Source organism: Phaseolus vulgaris, chromosome 3, assembly GCF_051622355.1.
Source record: "Phaseolus vulgaris cultivar YP4 chromosome 3, ASM5162235v1, whole genome shotgun sequence".
NCBI lineage: Eukaryota > Viridiplantae > Streptophyta > Magnoliopsida > Fabales > Fabaceae > Phaseolus > Phaseolus vulgaris.
In genome coordinates this window covers 21346508-21367042 of record NC_143500.1, presented here as the reverse complement: position 1 = coordinate 21367042, position 20535 = coordinate 21346508, and the positions used below count along the sequence as shown (strand labels likewise).

The window sequence follows — 20535 nt, the reverse complement described above, 5'->3', positions numbered from 1 at the left end:
GCTTGGGCGAGGTCTGGTATGAAGAAATATCTCATAAATCTAAGACTTATGTTAACGTTGATTTTTCTATTTGTTGTCAAAAGGGAAAAGTACAACTCCCTTTCTTACAAAAACCTCCTAAATTGCTGTTAGAGTTATTAAATGGGCAAGATAGTCGAAGTCAACACTATCTACAAAATATTAGAAGTTATAATAGTATGTTTTCATTTACTTCAATTGGAGGGAATATTCACTCTTCGATAAATGATGGATATGGACTTCCTCAATTTATTCTGCATGGAAAAAACTATCATAGGATTGGAAACTTGCTCCCCGATAGTGGATCATCTCCTAAGTTTGCACAACTTTACATATATGACACTCAAAATGAAGTGTCAAATATATTATCTCACTTTGGGTATGTGTTATATTCAATTACTTTAATGATTTACTTTCTATTTATTGAATTAATTAAAAGATAATTTTTAATGATATATTTTTAAAAATTGCATGTAGGTCAAAAGTGAAAAATGTGAATTTTGACAAATCCTTGATTGAAGATCTTACCAAGATGATTGATGACAACAATGTTTTGACAAAAAGTTTTAGAAGAGTAAGAGATTTTGTACATCATGATGTAAATTCAGATTTTGCATTGAGGTTATTTAGACACCGATGCAAAGATCCAAGAGTGTACAATACCCCTACAACAGATGATATAGCAACATTAATTGTGGGTGATATGAGCAACATGGATGTAGGGCGAGATATCATAGTGAAAAAAAGTTAAGGACAATTGTTTAGACTCCATGAAACACATACAACCTTTATTCCATTACAATATCCGTTAATATTCCCCTTTGGAGAGGATGGTATCAAGAACAGATTCCAATACGGAATTCTGGAAGTAAGAGCAGAGAACGTAAGAGAAGTCGTATTTCATTAAGGGAATTTATTGCATTTAGAATTCAAGAAAGAAATGTGGAGTTTGGGAATATAGTCCATTCACGTTGATTGTTTCAACAGTTTTTGGTTGATTCATATACAATGGTTGAAGCTCAAAGATTGTCGTTCATAAGGCTAAACCAAAAAACAATCCGTTGTGATATTTTGCAAGGTGTACAAGAAGCAATGAATCGAGGAGAAACAAATTCTTCTGCAATTGGAAAGCATATAGTTTTACCTGCATCTTTTACATGAGGAATGAGGTATATGTTCAACAATTGCCAAGATGCTATGGCCATTTGCAAAACATTTGGATATCCTGATTTATTTATCACTATTACCTGCAACGTAAACTGGTCAGAAATACGTGACTTTGTTACTTCAAAAGGATTAACTGTTGCTGATGCCAAACATTGTTTCTAGAGTTTTCAAGATGAAATTAGATCAAGTGATGATTGACTTAAAAAAAGATGACTATTTTCACAAAGTTAATGCAGGTAATCCACATTAACCCATATTTAACATTTTTTTTGCTATATTATTATGCATTGCATTTTGAAGAATTTTTTTCATATTCTCATAGGTATGTAAACTGTGGAATTTCAAAAAAGGGGTTTACCTCATGCCCACATATTATTGTGGTTGGATGGAGAGGAAAAGTTAAGAACTCCAACAGATATTGATGGAGTCATCTCTGCAGAATTATCGGATTCAATTTTATATCCTAAATTGTCAAAGGCAATGGCAACCTACATGATACATGGCCCATGCGGGGTAAGTCGAATAAGTTCACCTTGCATGATTAACGGTAGTTGTTCGAAATTTTACCCCAAGAAATTTAAATTGTTGACTACCATTGATGAGGATGGATATGCATGTTATAAACGTCAAGATAATGAAACATTTATTCTTAAAAATGGAATTAAGTTGGACAATAGAAATGCTGTGCCATATAGCCCATTGCTACTACTGAGGTACCAAGCCCATGTGATGGAGGAGGGCTCAAAGCTCACCACACTATGAAAGCCAAGCTTCCAAGGTAGACCGTCTAGCCTATGAAGAGGAGCGTCTAGACTCAAAGAGGAGCGTCTAGCCTATGATAAGGAGCGTCTAGGCCATGATGAGGAGTGGCTACATAAGGAGCATCTAGAAGGAATCCTAGACCGTCTAGCTCACCACACATGGATCAAGCTACGGTTTTGGAAAGCCTTGTAATTGTTATATGGAGGCCCATTAGGGGTACTTAGTAATTAGAGTAGTGTAGAAAGCATATTTGAGTGAAACTTTCTAGAAGCTTTCTATGTGTGACCGGTCATGGCACATGGCTTATGATTTACATTTCATTTGGTTTTCATTTCATTAGCTATTAGCTTAGCTTCTACGTCCAAATAGCCTATAAATAGGAAGGCTATCTCTTGTATTTTCCAAGTTTATTGTGAGTAAAGTTATGCTGCCATTTTGTGCCAAGCTTTGCTTCTCCCTAGAATTCTAGGCTCTAAACTTCATCTCCTTCACCTCTCCTTGGGTTGGCCGAACCTCCCTAGCTTCATACACTTCATGCACCTTCAAGATCAACACCACTCTTAGGAGGATCTTGCTCACACACCTTCATAGCTTCCGCACCACTTTTTCTTACATGATTCAAGAAGACCTTCATGAAATGCCATCATTTGGTATCATGAGCTATGGTTCTTCAAGATGAGTTTCTTTTGGTCTTTCATTTTTAGTTCTTCTTTACTTTCATGTTGTTCATCTTATTTTCTATAATTGTCTTGCTGTTTTTTACATTTTAATTTGTTTGGTGTGCTTTGTGGAAGATCCAACCGAAGCACTCTTGTTCAATTGATCTTGAACAAGTTCTTGTGCAATTTGTGATAGGATTCCATACACCTTTGAGTTGCTATTTTCTTTTAGGCTTTTGAGTCTTTATTGCTTTCATTATTTGGTTCATATTATGCTTTGAGTCTTTAATTTTCTGAATCTATACATGTTTTGTCAAGTCATGTTCATCCTTATTGTCAACAATTCATAGTAGTCCTTTTATTTGGCTTGATTGTTTCTTGATTTTGGGTCTCTTTAATTGCTTGAATCTGCTGTTCTTTGATCTTTTGGTGCCTTTTTAATTTTATTTTGAGTTCATATTGTGTTTAGATCCTACACAATTCTATTTCACAAATTTCCATTGTGTCTAAACTTTAGTATCTTGTTGTTTTTGTTTCCAGTTTTCAGAATCCCCTGTTTCAGATTTTCTGTGCTGACTGTTTTGATCCAGAAAAATATTTCCACTCATAGGAAAATTTTGATTCTCTGGAATTTGCAAGTTTGAAGTGTTATAGAAAGGACAAAAAAAGAATTAGTCCAAAAGAAGCAACAGAAAAAAAATGATAAATCTTTTAAAATCAGTGTGCAAACCTGAGGCGCTACAGCTGGCGTAACTGAACACCAAAATTGCAAAATTTATTAAAACAAATTGGTGCATGCGTTTTGAGTGATTCCAAAGCCAGGATTGAGCTAAGATCTTTAATATCTTGCATATCAAATTTCAGAATCATATCTTAAAAACACAGCTCAGCATAAATTGGGGAAAAAACACGTTTCTGGCCCACAACATTTTCCAGTGGTGCTGTTTTTTTTATTTGGTCATCTAAATCTAGTGCCATTCTTAGGATTCTTTTGTGTGCCTACCTTTATTTTGGTACCTTTTATTTGCTTGCTTAATATTTCTTGAACCTCTTTCTAGTTGTCATAATCTAACTCCTTTTGGTGGTACTGTTTTATTCAATTTAATTGTTTCTTGCTTTTGTTCTTTGACCTCTAATTTGGGTGCTGGAATTTATTCTCCTTTGGTGCTTGTGTGAATGGAAACTTGACTTGGTTAAGGTTTAGCCCTTTGATAGGTGCTGGAAATTGGAGAATCAAGACCTTCATTCTAAGGAGAAGACAAAGATAAAGCCGAAGCACACTTTCTCAAAACACTATACACATTTGGAGGGCTAACAAGCAAAGACAACAAGAGGGAGTGTCACTAGCAAAAAGAGGATCAACAAAGGGGGTTTTTCTTGAATTCCTTACAACTTAATTTGAGTTAATTACCTTTTAGTTACGCTTTAGACGGTGAGTGTGTCTTCAAGGGCTCAAAGTGTCCAAGAAGCCTCACCTAGGGCCGAATAGTATAGCATTCTTGTTTAGTAATTGTTACTTGTTTGTATTTGCTTTTCTATTGCTTTAGTATTGACGCTTTGCATGGGTAGTTTTGTTTAAATTTGTGTTAAACCGACTAGTTTTGTTGAATAGATAGCTTACATTGTTTTCTTGCATTTATTTCTCAACTTATTTGTGTTCTAAGTGTTTCACTAAGAGAAAGTCTTGTGTGAAGATATTGGAGGATAGTTTTTGGCAAGGAAAAGTCTTGGTACTTAAGTAGTCCTTTGTGACTCACCTCCCTTACCTGGAAAACTACCTTCTTTAACTTTCCTAAACTTTCTCAAAGTAAAACACCTATATACACAAAGTTTTAGCCATGTCTTCTTCTTCTCACTCTCCAAAGTCTATTGAAAGTGAAGTTAAATCTTTGAAAACTCTTTTAAAAGAAGTATCACAAACGGTACAATTGATTTCTTTTAGACAATTGGAGAATGAAAACAAAATCAATGAGTTGGCTAAGGTTCAAGAAGAGAAATCACAAAAAACACAAAAATAAAAAAAACGTTTACTCATGCATCTCAAAGTATTGAGTCTCTAGGGGAGGGAAGCCGTAGGATCAATGATTATTACCAACCACCCCCTAGAAGAACTAGGCAAAGGGAGCAAGAGAGCCCAAGGGAAGTAAGGGTAGACCTACCCCATTTCTATGGTAAGGAAGATGTAGAAGCCTACCTAGATTGGGAGATGAAAGTAGAGCAACTCTTTGCTTGCCATAGGGTGAGTGAAGAGAGGAAGGTACCCTTAGCAACCCTTAGTTTCCAAAGCAATGCCATGTATTGGTGGACCTCTCTAGAGAGAGACCGACGTCTTCATAGGGAGCCTTCCATAGAATATTGGAATGACCTTAGGGGAGCCCTAAGACGTCGCCACATACCTTCCTACTACCATAGGGAGTTGATGGACAAGCTCCAAAGACTCCAACAAAAGAACTTAAGTGTGGAAGAGTATAGGCAGAAAATGGAGCTCTACATGATGAGAGCATCCATTAGAGAGGAAGAAACCACCACCATATCTAGGTTTCTAAGTGGGCTCAACCTTGAGATAAGGGACAGAGTAGAACTATTACCCTACCAAGACTTGAATGATTTGGTTCAACTTTGCATTAAGGTTGAACAACAAAATTTGCGCAAAACTTCAAGTCAAAAGGTGGGTTCTTACTCCAACTCTTATCCCAAGAAAGACTTTAAAAGGGAGGGTAGTACACCTAGAGACGAATCCAAAGAAACTACCAAACCCTTAGTAAAAGATGCCTCCACCCCATACATCCGTGCTAGGGACACCAAGTGTTTTAAATGTTTTGGAAGAGGGCATGTGCAAGCACAATGTCCAAACCAAAGGGTTTTGTTTTTAAAGGGAAAAGATGAGTACACAAGCGGTAAGGATGAACCTAGTACACAAGGAAAGGGGGAAGGAGAGAGGATAAATCCTTTGGAGGGGGACTTATTGATGATTCAAAGAATCCTCCACAATCAACCTAGTGCATCCAGTGAAACACAACGAGAGAACATTTTTCATACTAGATGCAATATTTTAGAAAATATATGCTCTCTTATTGTGGATGGTGGATCATGCTGCAATTGCTGTAGCACTAGATTGATTGAAAAACTAAAACTACAAGTAGTTCCTCATCCAAAACCGTACAATTTACAATGGATCAATGAGGATGGAGAACTACGTGTAGACAAACAAGTGGAAATCGAGTTTTCTATAGGTAACTACAAAGACAATGTTTTATGTGATGTAGTACCTATGGAAGCTTGCCACATCTTATTAGGTAGACCATGGCAATTTGATAAGAAAACCTCGCATAATGGTCTAACTAACGAGATCTCTTTCATCCACAAGCACAAAAAGTTTGTACTTAGTCCTTTACCACATTCCCAAGTGATAAAAGACCAAATACAAATGAAACACAAAAGGGATGAAGAAAAAAAAGAAAAAGAAAAAAAAATTGGGAAACAAAAGGCGTGGGAGAATAGTGTTCCTTCCCACAAGGTCATTCAACAAGTCAAGCACATTGAAAATACCTTTACAAACATGCTTCTTGTTGAACAACCTAGCCTTTCCTATGGTAAAGGAACACTTGCAAGCATGAGCACTAAAGAAGAGTCTTTTAAAGAAGCTTGCATAGCTCAAGACTATTTCTCAAATGTGTTAAGATATCCCCAAAAGAATGACAAGTTATCTATACGCACCTACCAATTTTTGTATGAAGTAGTGCCTAAAATAACTTGCCATGTCTTATTGAGACAACCATTGCAAAATGTACAAATTTTCATCAACCATGGTTGTACCAACGAGACTCTCTTTACACATAAGAGAAAAAGTCTACAAGAAGGAGAACTCATGGGGCAAATGAGAGTTGATGAAACTCTAGAGCTTTTAAGAGGAAAACTTTTGTCACCCATGAGAAAAGAGGTTCAAAGACATTACTTTAGGTACAACTCTTGTTTTCAAAATACACCTAAAGCAAAGTCTCAAGAACTCTATACTCCTTCACCTTTTGTAAAAGATCCTTGGGAAGACAGACATTTCAAATTAGAGCTTCCTAGGACGACAAAAGGTCTTGCTTCATTCTTCATGGATATGGATAAACTTGTCCTGAGAAACGTGACAAACCTCCATGATTTATTGTCAAATGATAGAGCTTCAAAACTTGAAAACATAGCTCTTTCTTCTATGCTTCACGAAATCATGAAGGACACTCACAAACCTTGGGATAAGAATCCTTTTCCTTATAAGCATGCATACAATGGAGTAGTCCACGAGACTACTCATATTTCCCCAAATGAAGTTGTATGTGCCCCATGTCCTCTTACCTATTTTAAGTTGTTTCCATTTCTTAAAGGGATTATGCCTACGGGAAAAGTAACTCCTTTTGAAAATTTTCGAAAACATAAGAGGATTAGAGGGCACCTACAACCCTCAAAAGGGAGGTATTGTGAGAAGTTGGCCAAAACAAGAAAAAAACAAAAATGGCAACTTCACACATTTCTTTGTTCTCCAAAGGCTCACCCTAACTCCTTTGCTTTGTTTCAAGATTCACATAGGTTGATATTTGATCCGGGAGGACACATCTTGACGAAGCAAGAGGCTGCTATCCGAGATCAAGAATGCAAATCTGAGGATAGATCTTCTCAAGAAGGAGGAAATGATGGACACCATCCAGCCACAACCATTCCCTTAGCAAAAGCCTTGGATTTGAGGACAAATCCTTTTCAAGAGGGAGGGGATGATGGAGGAGGGCTCAAAGCTCACCACACTATGAAAGCCAAGCTTCCAAGGCTAGACCGTCTAGCCTATGAAGAGGAGCGTCTAGACTCAAAGAGGAGCGTCTAGCCTATGATAAGGAGCGTCTAGGCCATGATGAGGAGTGGCTACATAAGGAGCATCTAGAAGGAATCCTAGACTGTCTAGCTCACCACACATGGATCAAGCTACGGTTTTGGAAAGCCTTGTAATTGTTATATGGAGGCCCATTAGGGGTACTTAGTAATTAGAGTAGTGTAGAAAGCATATTTGAGTGAAACTTTCTAGAAGCTTTTTATGTGTGACCGGTCATGGCACATGGCTTATGATTTACATTTCATTTGGTTTTCATTTCATTAGCTATTAGCTTATCTTCTACGTCCAAATAGCCTATAAATAGGAAGGCTATCTCTTGTATTTTCCAAGTTTATTGTGAGTAAAGTTATGCTGCCATTTTGTGCCAAGCTTTGCTTCTCCCTAGAATTCTAGGCTCTAAACTTCATCTCCTTCACCTCTCCTTGGGTTGGCTGAACCTCCCTAGCTTCATACACTTCATGCACCTTCAAGATCAACACCACTCTTAGGAGGATCTTGCTCACACACCTTCATAGCTTCCGCACCACTTTTTCTTACATGATTCAAGAAGACCTTCATGAAATGCCATCACCATGTTAACACAAAATATTGCACAAATCAAATTCAGTCAAGTATTTGTTTAAATATGTGAACAAGGGTCCAGATAGAGCCAATTTGAAAATTACTACTGCTGATAAAGACTCTACAGAGACACCAGTTATCGATGAAATTAAACAATATTATGATTGTAGATACATATCCCCATGTGAAGCTGTGTGGATAATATTTGCCTTTGATATTCATCATAGATGGCCTCTAGTTCAACGATTGACTTTTCATCTATTGTACGAGAAACCAATTCTCTTTAAAGACAATGAAGACATTGATGAAATATTGAACTTTAATGAACATAAAAGAACAATGTTTTTTGCTTGGTTTAAAGCTAACAAAATTTATCTACTGGGGAAAAAATTGACTTATTGTGAATACCGTAGATATTTTGTTTGGATGGCAGACAAAAGAGAGTGGAAGCCAAGGAAAATTGGTGTTAGTATTGGAAGGTTAACGTATATTCCTACAGGGTCAGGGGAATTATATTATCTGAGGTTATTGTTGAATTATCAAAAGGGTTGTTGTAACTATGATAATGTCAAAATTGTTAATGGTTTCATTCACAAAACATACAAAGAGGCATGCTATGCAATTGGGCTATTGGCAGATGATAAAAAGTTTATTGATGCCATTATAGAGTCCAATGACCTTGCTTCAGGAAATCAGTTGAGAAGACTCTTTCTTACCCTTTTACTGATGAATATTATGTCTAGACTAGATGAAGTGTGGAACAAAACATGGAAGTTGTTATCAGATGACATTTTATACCAAAAAAGAAAGGAATTTGTCCTACCAGGTATAAATTTTTTATTTTTTGGAAATTTATAATTTATAATTAATGTATGACATATAATTTATTTCCTAGGTCTTAGAATTGATGATGTTCAAATACAAAACCTTTGTCTTCTACAAGTAGAAGAGTTATTTATTTCAAATGGCAAGTGTTTGAAAGACTTTCCAAGTCTCCCACAACCTATTCATTCAGATTCTTTTATTTATCAAAATAGATTCATTATTGATGAATTGAATTATGAAAAAATAGAAATGTCTGAAATGCATTGTTCTCTTTTTCAATCTCTTACTCCGGAGCAAGTGGATGTCTATGAGAATATAATGACAGCAGTCCTGTCAAAGGTTGGTGGTTTTTTTTTTCTTATATGGTTATGGGGGAACTGGAAAAACTTTCATGTGGAAAACTTTGTCCACTGCTATTAGATCAAAAAGGTTGATTGTGTTAAATGTAGCTTCTAGCGGTATAGCTTCTTTGTTACTTCTAGGAGGAAAATTAGCTCATTCTACCTTTTGCATCCCTTTGTTAATAAATGAAGAGTCAACTTGCAATATTCCTCAAGGAAGTCTTAGGGCCAAATTGTTGATCAAAACTAAATTAATTATATGGGATGAAGCCCCAATGATTAATAGCTTACGTTTTGAAGCCCTGGATAGAACTTTAAGGGATATCATGAGAGTTGAAAGTGAAGAAAATGCTCTTAAACCTTTTGGTAATAAAGTAATTGTATTGGGAGGAGACTTTCGTCAGATATTACCTGTTGTAAAAAATGGATCAAAATATGACATTGTGAAGGCAACACTAAATTACTCGAAGTTATGCAAACATTGCAAAATCTTAAAACTTACAGAGAATATGAGATTAAAGAGTCATACATCAATGCAAAGTCAAACAGAAATAAAAGAGTTTTCTGATTGGATACTTCACATTGGAGATGGAGATATGGAGTTAAATGAGTTGGGACAAGGAATGATTGAAATACTAGAAGAGAATTTAATTTTAGATGTTGAACAACCTTTACTGCAGTTGGTTGAGTTTGTTTATCCCTCCTACATAAACAATGTGACATCTGATGGTTCTTTTGATGATGGTGCAATATTATGTCCTATAACAGAATGTGTGGATCAAGTGAATGAATTCATTTTATCATTAATACCAGGATCTGAAATTACTTATTTAAGTTCAGACAGTCCTTGCGAACCTGAAGAACAAGAAAATGCTTAAGTTGAGTGGTTTACAACTGAATTTTTGAATGATATCAAATGCTCTAGAATTCCCAATCACTGTGTTAAATTAAAAGTTGGAGTTCCAATAATGCTTCTAAGAAATATTGATCAAGCCAATGAACTTTGCAATGGAACAAGATTATAGGTAACTCACTTGGGGGAAAATGTTATTGGTGCCAAAGTTATTACTGGGAAAAATATAGGTGATGAAATATTTATTCCGAGAATGAACTTGAGTCCTTCCGAAATAGGTTTGCCATTTAAGTTTCAAAGAAGGCAATTTATAATATCTTTTTGTTTTGCCATGACAATAAATAAAAGTCAAGGTCAAACTCTCAATAAAGTTGGTCTTTATCTACCGTGCCTAGTGTTTACATACGAATAGTTATATGTTGCTCTTTCCAGAGTAAAATCTAAGAAATGGTTGAAGATATTGATTTTGGATGATAATGGTATTACCACTAATTTCACTACTAATGTGGTTTACAAAGAAATATTAGAAAATGTTTGAAGTATTTACTTACATCCTTACATATGAGGTATGGAAATTCTTTAATTAATTGAAAAATATATTTTTTCTCATATTTTTTTTGTAATATATGAACAACAATAGCAATTTAAGAAGTAATATACATTGTCTCTGATAGGTTTTGATCATTGCTTTTGTGTGACACAAATATTCATGGTCATCTTGAAAGTATGGTACGTATTCTTTATCAATTGTAGAATGTGTTAGATGCTATTCTGAAATACCTTTGTCAAAGTTTGTTAATTTTATTAATGTTTTAAAGGAATTCCTTATTAGAAGAAACAATTGTGTAACATTAAAGTCATAAATGATGATTCTCTAAAGCATTTCATGAGGATGCTTCTCTGTAGCACTTCATAAGGATTATTCTCTTAAGCACTTGATGAGGTATGGTTTACTTAAATTATTAATTTACATAATTTATTCTTACCATTACAAATTTCGTGTATCAATTTGTGTACTTAATATCCCAGGATTGTTAATAAATTGTCAAATCAGGCTCTTGAAGGCAATGTGAAACTCTTGATTTATTGTGAAATTCTATTCAGGGCTACGGACTGGATGATCATATCTCATTCAAGATATTAAGGAGAAATATCAAGATTGATTGAAAAGGAAGTAATTTTAATGATGAATTTTTATGTATTATTACCACTACTTGGACAGTTTTAGAGTCTATTCGTTACTCTGTACATATTATTTAATTTCTATTCAGAATATATTTTGATGATTTGTAGAATTACTATTTAAAATTTCTTTGTGTAATGTTTTGGTTTCATCACAGGACACAATGTTTTAGGTATGCTTAATATTGGAGTTAAAATAATTTCTTAGACTTCAATATATTTATATTATATATATATAAATTTTTATTAGTATGTTATTTTAATCAATTTTTTTTATTTATAACTGATATAATAATTTTTTATCCTGAATATTTTAGGTAAGTTGTTTGTTTCAAGAAACTTTACAGGTATGTATATTACCTTATACTTATTCTTCAAATCACATGTACTAATTTGTAGAACTATTTGTCAAACAATTGTTACAGGAATGTAAAATTATTTTGTTTCCTAAAAATCTATTATTCATGATTTTTTCATAACTTTTATAAAACTATTTTCTCTTATTGTCATCATTTTTATGTAAATTTTAACAGTTTGTATTATTAGTAATAGCAATGTGTTTTATTAATTTTTAGCGGTGTTACTTTTTAAGCTAATTGGCTTATTTTAATGTCTTATTAAGCACTATTTGGACACTTTTAGTTTCTATTCGTTACTTAATACATATTATTTAATTTCTATTTAGAACATATTTTGATTTATTAGTAGAATTATTCTTTAATATTTCTTTGTGTAATGTGTTGGTTTCATCATTGGACAAAATGTTTCAGGTATGCTTAATATTAGAGTTAAAACAATTTGTTACACTTCTATATATATATATATAGATAGATAGATAGATTATGTTACTTTAATCAGTTTTTTATTTATAACTGATATAATAATATAATAAATTATTTTTCTGAAAATTTTAGGTAACATTGTTTGTCTCTAGAAGCTTTACAGGTATGTCAGTTACGTTATACTTATTCTTCAAATACATGTACTAATTTGAATAACGAATTATTATTTAAATGGTTGAAAATGGAATATAATATTGTTTTGACAAATTGCATGTTATGTCTTACAATTATTTGTTATTTAATCATGCTCTGTTTTTATAACTTATAACTTATACCTTAAATGCATTATATAAGTTACTTTGTTGAGTATATATCAACATTATGCTCAACAAGATACAAGGTAGATCATTTCTTATTTTTAAGACTTTTGTTTATTGATACATGGTTGCATTAAATAGGTGTCAGAATAATTAACTCAATAATTTATTTTATTCTTTTTGAGATAGAGAGTGCCCTTTCTATTTTTCTTATACACTTTTTTCAAAATTTACTTGACTCTTTCTATGCAGACTTAATGCAGCAGGTAATCATTTCATCACAATATTAAAAGTGTCTATAACTTTTAGGATTTCCAAATTTATTTTTTTACAGAATAAAATTAATTTTTTTTAAACATTATTTAAATTTTAACCTTTGGATTTACATGCTTATTATTATTATTATTTATGTAAAATAATTATATGTTTTTTGTAATGATTTTATTTCTGTGACGACTTCTTTTTATGTTATATTTCTCATCATCAAACTTCTTAAAAATGAACAAATTCATTATTCCAAAACATTTATTAAATAAAACAAATTGATTAAATAAAAACAAATAAATAAATATTTAAAGGCTTTATTTATTGATACATGCGTGCTTTCCATATATCTGATAGCAATCAACTCAGAAATTTACAGATATTGTGACCTACTTGATTTGTACTTTTTTAGATTCACACTGACGTACTTGATTTTGTATTTTTTCAGATACACGTGCCTAATGTAGTTTCTCTTACACAGTTTTCAAAATATTCATTCATCTTCCCTATCAGATTTGATAGATATAAATAATCATTTCATTCCAACATTAAACATTAATAGTTTAAATTTAAATTTCGCTTCCCTACAATAATTTTTTTATACAATTAAAATTTAATTCAATTTCAATATTATTTAAATTTAACTTTTGTTTATAATAATTAAATATTATAAATTTTATATACATAATATATAATTATTATATATTTTATATAATTATCTATTTTGTATTATTATATTGAAGTAAGGATGTTATAATTCAGTTTAATTGTTATTTTTTAATATTATTAAATTATTATAAATTAATTAATGTTGTACTTGAAATGAAAAAACTGTGGACAAACCAAATGTCATAACATTGTGGTGTTTTTTATTATTCACAGCCGTACTCTTTTTTACTTAAATCTTCTCCTCTTTTCTACTTTCTTTCTAGTGCTCTACTACTTTCTTTCTAGTGTTTTCTCTATTATTCACTTTCTCTCCTACTTACTTCTTGGTGTTTTCTCCATTACTCATTAATGGCGCCCAGTGCTGAAGAAATCATTAGACTTCAAACAAGAGGAGTCTTTTGGTGCATGAACAGTCATGGTGAAGTATGTATATTTATCCTTTTTTCAAAAATTTATTCTTTTAAACATTTTCTTCATATCCTGACTTTTTTTTTTCTTTATTTGAAAATCAATAGCTTGGTTATCTAGATTGGGTTTTCACCATCTAGTTTAAAAAAGGAACTTGGACAGGAGTGGACCATAGCTGATTCAGAAGGAAACATTCATATAGTGGAATATAACGAAAATTTATTGTCGCCGGAAATATTGAGTGGATGGTTTAATTTGTTTGATTTTTATGGTTTCATAGATGATAACTACATTTTATTTCGTTATGTGGGTCACAATGCTTTCCATATAACTGTTTATATGGATGACGTCCCTGAGAGTGGAGTAAATCGTTATTTGGAAGAAATTGAAGGGAAGGAACCCTTAAGCATTGGTCCCTTTGACCATTTTTCCATAAAGTTGTCTTGATTAAGTATAAAACTCAGTTATCTGGTTAGTATACTATTCATTTATTTAAAAATGTCCTGTATTATATTCTACTTCATTTCTATTTACTTATTATTTCGATATTGTTGTAGGATCTTCCTGCTCCATTTTCATAATATATTCGACAAGGGAGATTCAATAAGTTACTCTGCATGGTCTACTAATGGATGTGGGATTCAAGGTGTTGAAAGGGAAGTTTCCTTCTAGACGGATTAAACTTGGCAAAGGGTGGAAGAATTTCTGTCGTCTTCATTATTTTCGTGAAGGAGAGAAGATTATCTTTGAATGTGATACGAGAAATCCTTCTTCTCATATCATGGTTTTGTTAATTACTTCTATTCACAGTTTAAGCTATCCTGCATAATTTCTTTTATTATTCTCTTAGGATAATAGTTACTAGTGATTAAGAAAGCTCAGACATTTATTTTTCTGCTTGGACTTTTTTGGAAACCTGAACAATTAGGTTCTCTATATGTTTATATTATATTCACTATATGTTTCTGTTTAGTAGTATTCATATTTTATTTGTTCATGCATTTCTTGCAATGTGAATATATAAATTATTACAATTTTGTTTCATTATCTGGTATATTTATAATAGGTTGACATTATTACATATGCTTAACGCTATAACAATTGCTAGTTGTACCGTCCCGTCCCCGGGCGTTGACAAAAGTCAAAGTCAACGATTAAGTCAAAGTCACATATAGTGGGACCATTCGAGGAGTCCAAGGAAGGAAGTCAACAGACTGACTGCTTGAGGCATCGCCAAGATAAGGCATCGCTAAGATAAGGCGTCGCCAAGACGAGGCATCGCCCAAGATGAGGCGTCGCCAAGGTGAGGCGTCGCCAAGATGAGGCGTAGCACTGAACAGTAACAAAGAGAAGAGAAAGGTGGCTTCAAAGCCATAGTTCTAGTACCAGTAGGGAGTAACCTGACTCGTGAAGTACTCATGCCACCGCTGGGAGGCCCCTGGGATAGAGACGACCCATGAGAGGGCCACGCCCAGGGGCAAACCACGTGCGTAGTGCCAAAAGAAAGGTAGATACACTCCCAGGGGAAGTGACTAGAGGTTGGGGGGTCTGAGTTGGCACCCAGAGAGTCACCCCACGCGCCAGATGCACTTTGAGGAAAGAGGACTCGCACAATGGAATAACCCTAAGTTGGGTTACGACGCTGTGAGGTTCTCTGCGTAGAATAACGATCAAGTCAGAAGAACACGTGGCAATAAGTACTGGAATATCAATATTTTCCTGAAAGTTCGCTAAGGTACGCATTAATTTAGTTTACGTATCAAATGTTTCAAGGCACATTTTTATACACTTTCAATGCGCTTTAACGCGCTTTAAATGCGGGAGGTGTATAAAAAGGGGCCTTGGGACGTTTGAAAGGGATCCGAGTTTTGACCTAATTCTCGTAGTTTTACACACATGTAAACCCTAGTTGTTTCGCTGCGCACCCACTGTACGCACAGACAATTAGGGCAACACAATATTAGTTACTCAGTATTTTCGACCACCTTCAGAGCATCCAGTCACGGTGTTCCGATACGGAGGTGTGTCACCTTTGATGTATCTCGCTAGCTGACTTGATCGTTGGAGTGCAAACGGCCGTGAGGGCGCCCCTTTGTCCACTTCTTTTCAGGTACTCACGGACGGTGCAGAACGAAGGTGCCCTAGCTCGCGAGGACAAGCCACGCACGAAGACGCACCCGGTCAATCGGCGGGAACACTAGTATATTAAAGTCATAAAAATCTTTGATCATATTTTTATTTTATATATTTTGTATTAATATTATAGAATGCTTATATTCAATTTATTCTTTGTATATTGTTTATTATTAATTAGTCATTGAAGTATTAATGATTGTTGTTTTTATCTAGAAACCTGATGATGCATATATGTGTATTATTGTTGTATGGTTTTTAAGATCTTTAATTATTTATATAAATAGTATTTCATTGTATTTATATTTCATCATGTTTTATTTGTATTATATTTCATTTTAATTTAATTTATATGATAAAAGGTGACTTCATAATTTAATATGATTTTGCCTACAATATGTTTTTGGAAGAAACACACATATACGGATAGTTTTTTTGCAATAATTAAGCTTGGTATAATATAATGAATTCTTTTTTTAATTGCAATAATTTTTCAGGGAGTTTTTTTGCAGATTAAATTACAGCATGAAGATTGCTGAACCAAGTAGTGTTCAAGCTTTGAAGAATCCAAACCCTTTAAATGCAATGAATAAGTTTGTTAAGATTTGATAACAAACATCTTTGAATAAATTCAGAAAAACAGATTTGAGAAATAACAATCTTTTGAGAACAACAAGATTATGATTTTCAAAGAGTTGAGATTGCTTAGAGATTGAGATTGATCAAAGAGTTGTGAGATAGGATTTCTGCTTGTATTGATTTCAGATTTTCTTTTGCAACAAGTGTATTCCTTGTATCTGTTGAACAAGTTTCTTGTGTGTTTGCTGAGAAGTGTTGTGTGTTCTTGAGGGGATCAAGATCAGCATTCTTAGTGTTGGTGTGTTGGCCAAGAGAAGTGTGTGTCTTGAGGGGATCAAGGTCACTTTCTTGGTTGTGTTGTAAGTGATCTAGGTTTGATTGCTTAGTGGAATTCCTCAGTGGTACTCTCTTCCTTAACTCTTTAAATTCAGTTTTGATTTTGTAAACTAGTATAAACAACCGATTTTTCTGCGAAACAACCGATTGTTTTTCTGGTGCTGTTGTTTTTTCTTATTGTTTTGACAAACTGGATTCCTTATCAATTGTTTCTTGAGATAATTTATTCTTGACTTAAAATTTTTCGAAATCCCTCTTTAAACCATTCACTCCCCCTCTAGTTTAAAGCCATCCATTCTAACAATTTGTATCAGAGCTTGGTTCTTGAAAGTTATTCAAGTTGATCCTAAAACTGTTTTTTTAATGGCTGATAGACTACCTTTTGGGGAAGGTGATTCAATCAACAGACCACCTCTTTTTTGTGGTTTGAACTACCAATTTTGGAAAGTAAGAATGAAAATCTTTATTGAATCACTTGACAAAGGAATTTGGGATGCAATTGAAAATGGTCCTTTTGTCCCAAAGTTTGAAAAAGATGGATCTTTCATTGAAAAGCCTTGGTCTCAATGGACTGATTCAGAAAGCAAGAAGGCCAAATTCGATTGCATTGCCAAAAATATAATAACCTCTGCTTTAAATTCTGATGAGTTTTTCAGGGTCTCTCAATGCAAATCATCAAAAGAAATGTGGGACACCTTGGAGGTAACTCATGAAGGTACAAATGAGGTAAAGAGAGCTAGGAAGCATACTCTAATTCAAGAGTATGAGATGTTCAGAATGCTCAAAGGTGAAACCATTGCTGAGGTGCAGAAAAGATTCATGCACATCATCAATCATCTCATGAGCCTTGACAAGACCTTTGAAAAGGAAGAGCTAAACATCAAGATCTTGAAATGTCTTGATAGAGCATGGCAACTCAAGGTAACTGCTATTTTCGAATCTAAAGATCTAACATCCTTGAGTATGGCTTCTTTGTTTGGTAAGCTTAGGGAACATGAGTTAGAGATGAATCGACTCAATGTTCAAGAAAGCGAAGACAGGAACGTAAGGAGTATAGCCTTAAAAGCTTCCAAGCACAAAGGAAAACAAGAGTCCAGTGATGATAGTGATGAGGAAAAACTTAGCTTGCTGTCAAGAAAGTTCAGCAAATTCTTGAAGAGGAACCGCAACGAGGACAACAACAAAGATAGGTATGGAAACAAGAAATCAAATGATTTTAATTCCAATAACTATACTTGTTTTGACTGTGGTGAACAAGGTCATATAAAGGCAGATTGTCCAAACAAGAGCAAGGAGAAAAAGCCTAGCTACGAGGAAAGAAAGGCAAGACAAAGAGAGCCTACATAGCTTGGGATGAAAATGAGGTATCATCGTCAAGTTCTTCATCAAGTGAAGATGAGAAAGCAAGCATCTGCTTGATAGCTGAAGAAGATGATGAATCTTGTAGCTCAAGTGAGGTAAGTTCATGTGCTTCTTTAAATGAACAAAATTATAGTGAATTGCTTGAAGCTTTTCAAGAAACTCATGATGAAGCTAATCGATTGGTTCTTTCAAACAATCGATTGAAAGAACTTAACAGCTGGCTGGAAACGAGAGTGAAATCACTTGAAGATGAGATTGAAAAATCTAAAAATGATTTCAAAAATCTGGAAAATCATTTCAAAAATTCTTCTTGCAAGTGTGACACTCTCATTTGTGAAAATTGTAAAAATCTAGAGAAAAAGGTTCATTATCTTGTTGACACTGTGGACAAGCTTTCAAAAGGGAAATCTAACTTTGAGAATGTCTTGGCATCTCAAAGCTGTGTTTTTGGAAAGGCTGGTTTAGGTTTCAATCCACAGAACCAACAAGATAAGTTTTCAATTTTTTTTAAGAAAGCCAGTAAAACAACCGGTTGTTACATGCTTTTATTGCATGAAAAAGGGTCATTTGGTTAGATTCTGCAAAATAAGAAAGTTCTCTGTTCCTAGAGGCTACATGAAATGGATTCCTAAAGGATATGAGGTTCCAAATGAGAAAAAGAAATCAATTGGACCCACATTTGTGAAGGGACCAAATCTTGTTGCTTGAACTCATGCTTGTGCAGGAATTCTAAAGAAGTGTGAATGACTGGGTCATCTGATCAAGTTTTTGGAAGAAAAAGACCAACATTGAAGCTGAATCAATGTTCTGCATCTGTCCAAAGGCCCTCAACAGTTAAAAGAGGCTTCTTGATCACAAAGCACATGGCTCATTGAAAGAACAACATAAAGGATAAGACCTTCCTTTCTCTGTTCTTAATTTCTGTTTTAAAGTTCTTTTTCATGTTTAAATATCTTCTTTAAAATGCTTAACTTCATCTGCTTTGAACTCTTTTTGCTCATGGTTAAAATTCAAAATCAGTTTTAACTGCTGCAGAAAAACAACCGATTGTTTTGAGCCTGACAGCATTGTAAAGAAATCAATTTAATTTCTATTTTGAATTTCTATCCGTTGCAGATCAATTTAAAGAGAGAATCCTTGGTCAATGAACCTATGTTGAAAGCTGATCACGTTCAGAGAGAAGTTACAACAGTCATAAGGGAATATATTCCAAAATCTTGGAAATTCAAGAGCCTTAATGACTAGTCAAAGATCACATGTGAAGACCATGTGATTTTAAGCTTTTTAGACGTTTTTTGTGCAGGGCAGGGTCAAGTCCTCTCTCTCTGAAAATCTGGTACCCACTCATGACATTGAATACTTTTTAATTCTATTACTGCTATAAAATCTGTTGCAGCTGATCTCTTCCACAAGAACAACCAATTGCAACATCTCTTGCAACATCTCTTGCAAAATCTGTGAGTGAGCTTTTCTCTGTTTTCTTCTCTGCCATCATGGACTCAACTCCTCCCACCTCAAAGAGAGTCAAAACTAGAGCTGTAAGGCCTGGAGGAAGGCTAGAAGGATGGTTTTCTGGAGACAATGATCTAATTGAGAGATATAGGTTTGAAACAAGCACCAAAGTGATAAACAACCCCTAGGTTGTGTGCTTTGATTGGCTGAAAATCCAAAAGATGGACAATGTCAGAAGGCTCCTCAAAGATCAATCCCTCAGAAAGTTCCTGGAGATGAAGGGAAACATCTACCCAGATTTAATAAGGGTGTTCTACACAAATCTCAAGTTTGAGGGAAACAACCTAGTTTCTCATGTAAAAGGTGTAGATATGGAGATAACCCATGAGGTATGGGCTGCTGTTGCTGGTCTAAAGTACTCAGGCCTCAGGATTAACAAGGGAAACCTTGGAGTAATGGAGGATTTCAACAAAATCCAATACTACAAAAGTTGCTTGAAGAACCAACATGCTCAAGTTAGGACTTGCTCGGTTGGAGGCCTAAAGCTTGATGAAAGGTTGCTAGCCCTCATTGTGACTTGGATTCTAACACCAAGGGGGAGCAATCATTTTGTTCTTACTGAGGAGGATCTGGTGTACATCTTTTGCATCATGAAGAAGATCAAAATCAATTGGATACACATCATCAAAGAGCACATGCAACATGCAATGAGGTTAAGTGACTATCACTATCCATATGCTGTTTTGGTATCTAAATTTCTACTCTATTTTGAAGTGAACCTAGAGGATGAAACATCTGAGTTGGTCAAGTCAACTCAGGAGTTGAACAATGGATCACTCAGCAAAATGGGTTTTACCAAAGTAGGTGGCAAATGGATTAGCAAAGATGGTGACTTTGGTGCCTCATCTAGTGCTGCTACTGATCATGAACAAGATGAACCTGCTGATATGGATTTTCAACATGAAGATCTACCTGAAGCACATCAAGATGCTGGACCT

General features: G+C 34.3%; 1 protein-coding gene across 1 annotated transcript; it reads left to right on the top strand.

Moving 5' to 3' along the window:
• The first annotated feature begins 8460 nt into the window (after positions 1-8460).
• On the top strand, positions 8461-10078 carry LOC137839351 (uncharacterized). The gene is made up of 3 exons (XM_068648470.1): positions 8461-8860; positions 9107-9205; positions 9309-10078. The coding sequence occupies exons 1-3, from the start codon at positions 8461-8463 to the stop codon at positions 10076-10078; spliced, it is 1269 nt and encodes a 422-aa protein (XP_068504571.1).
• Positions 10079-20535: the final 10457 nt, after the last annotated feature.

Excerpts from the sequence above, each read along its gene's own strand:
- LOC137839351 (XM_068648470.1), top strand. The coding sequence starts at position 8,461 with ATGGCAGACAAAAGAGAGTGGAAGCCAAGGAAAATTGGTGTTAGTATT. Across the intron at positions 8,861-9,106 it reads AAAGGAATTTGTCCTACCAG|AAATGTCTGAAATGCATTGT; the intron begins GTATAAATTTTT and ends ATGAAAAAATAG. Across the intron at positions 9,206-9,308 it reads AGTCCTGTCAAAGGTTGGTG|CTTCTAGCGGTATAGCTTCT; the intron begins GTTTTTTTTTTC and ends TGTTAAATGTAG.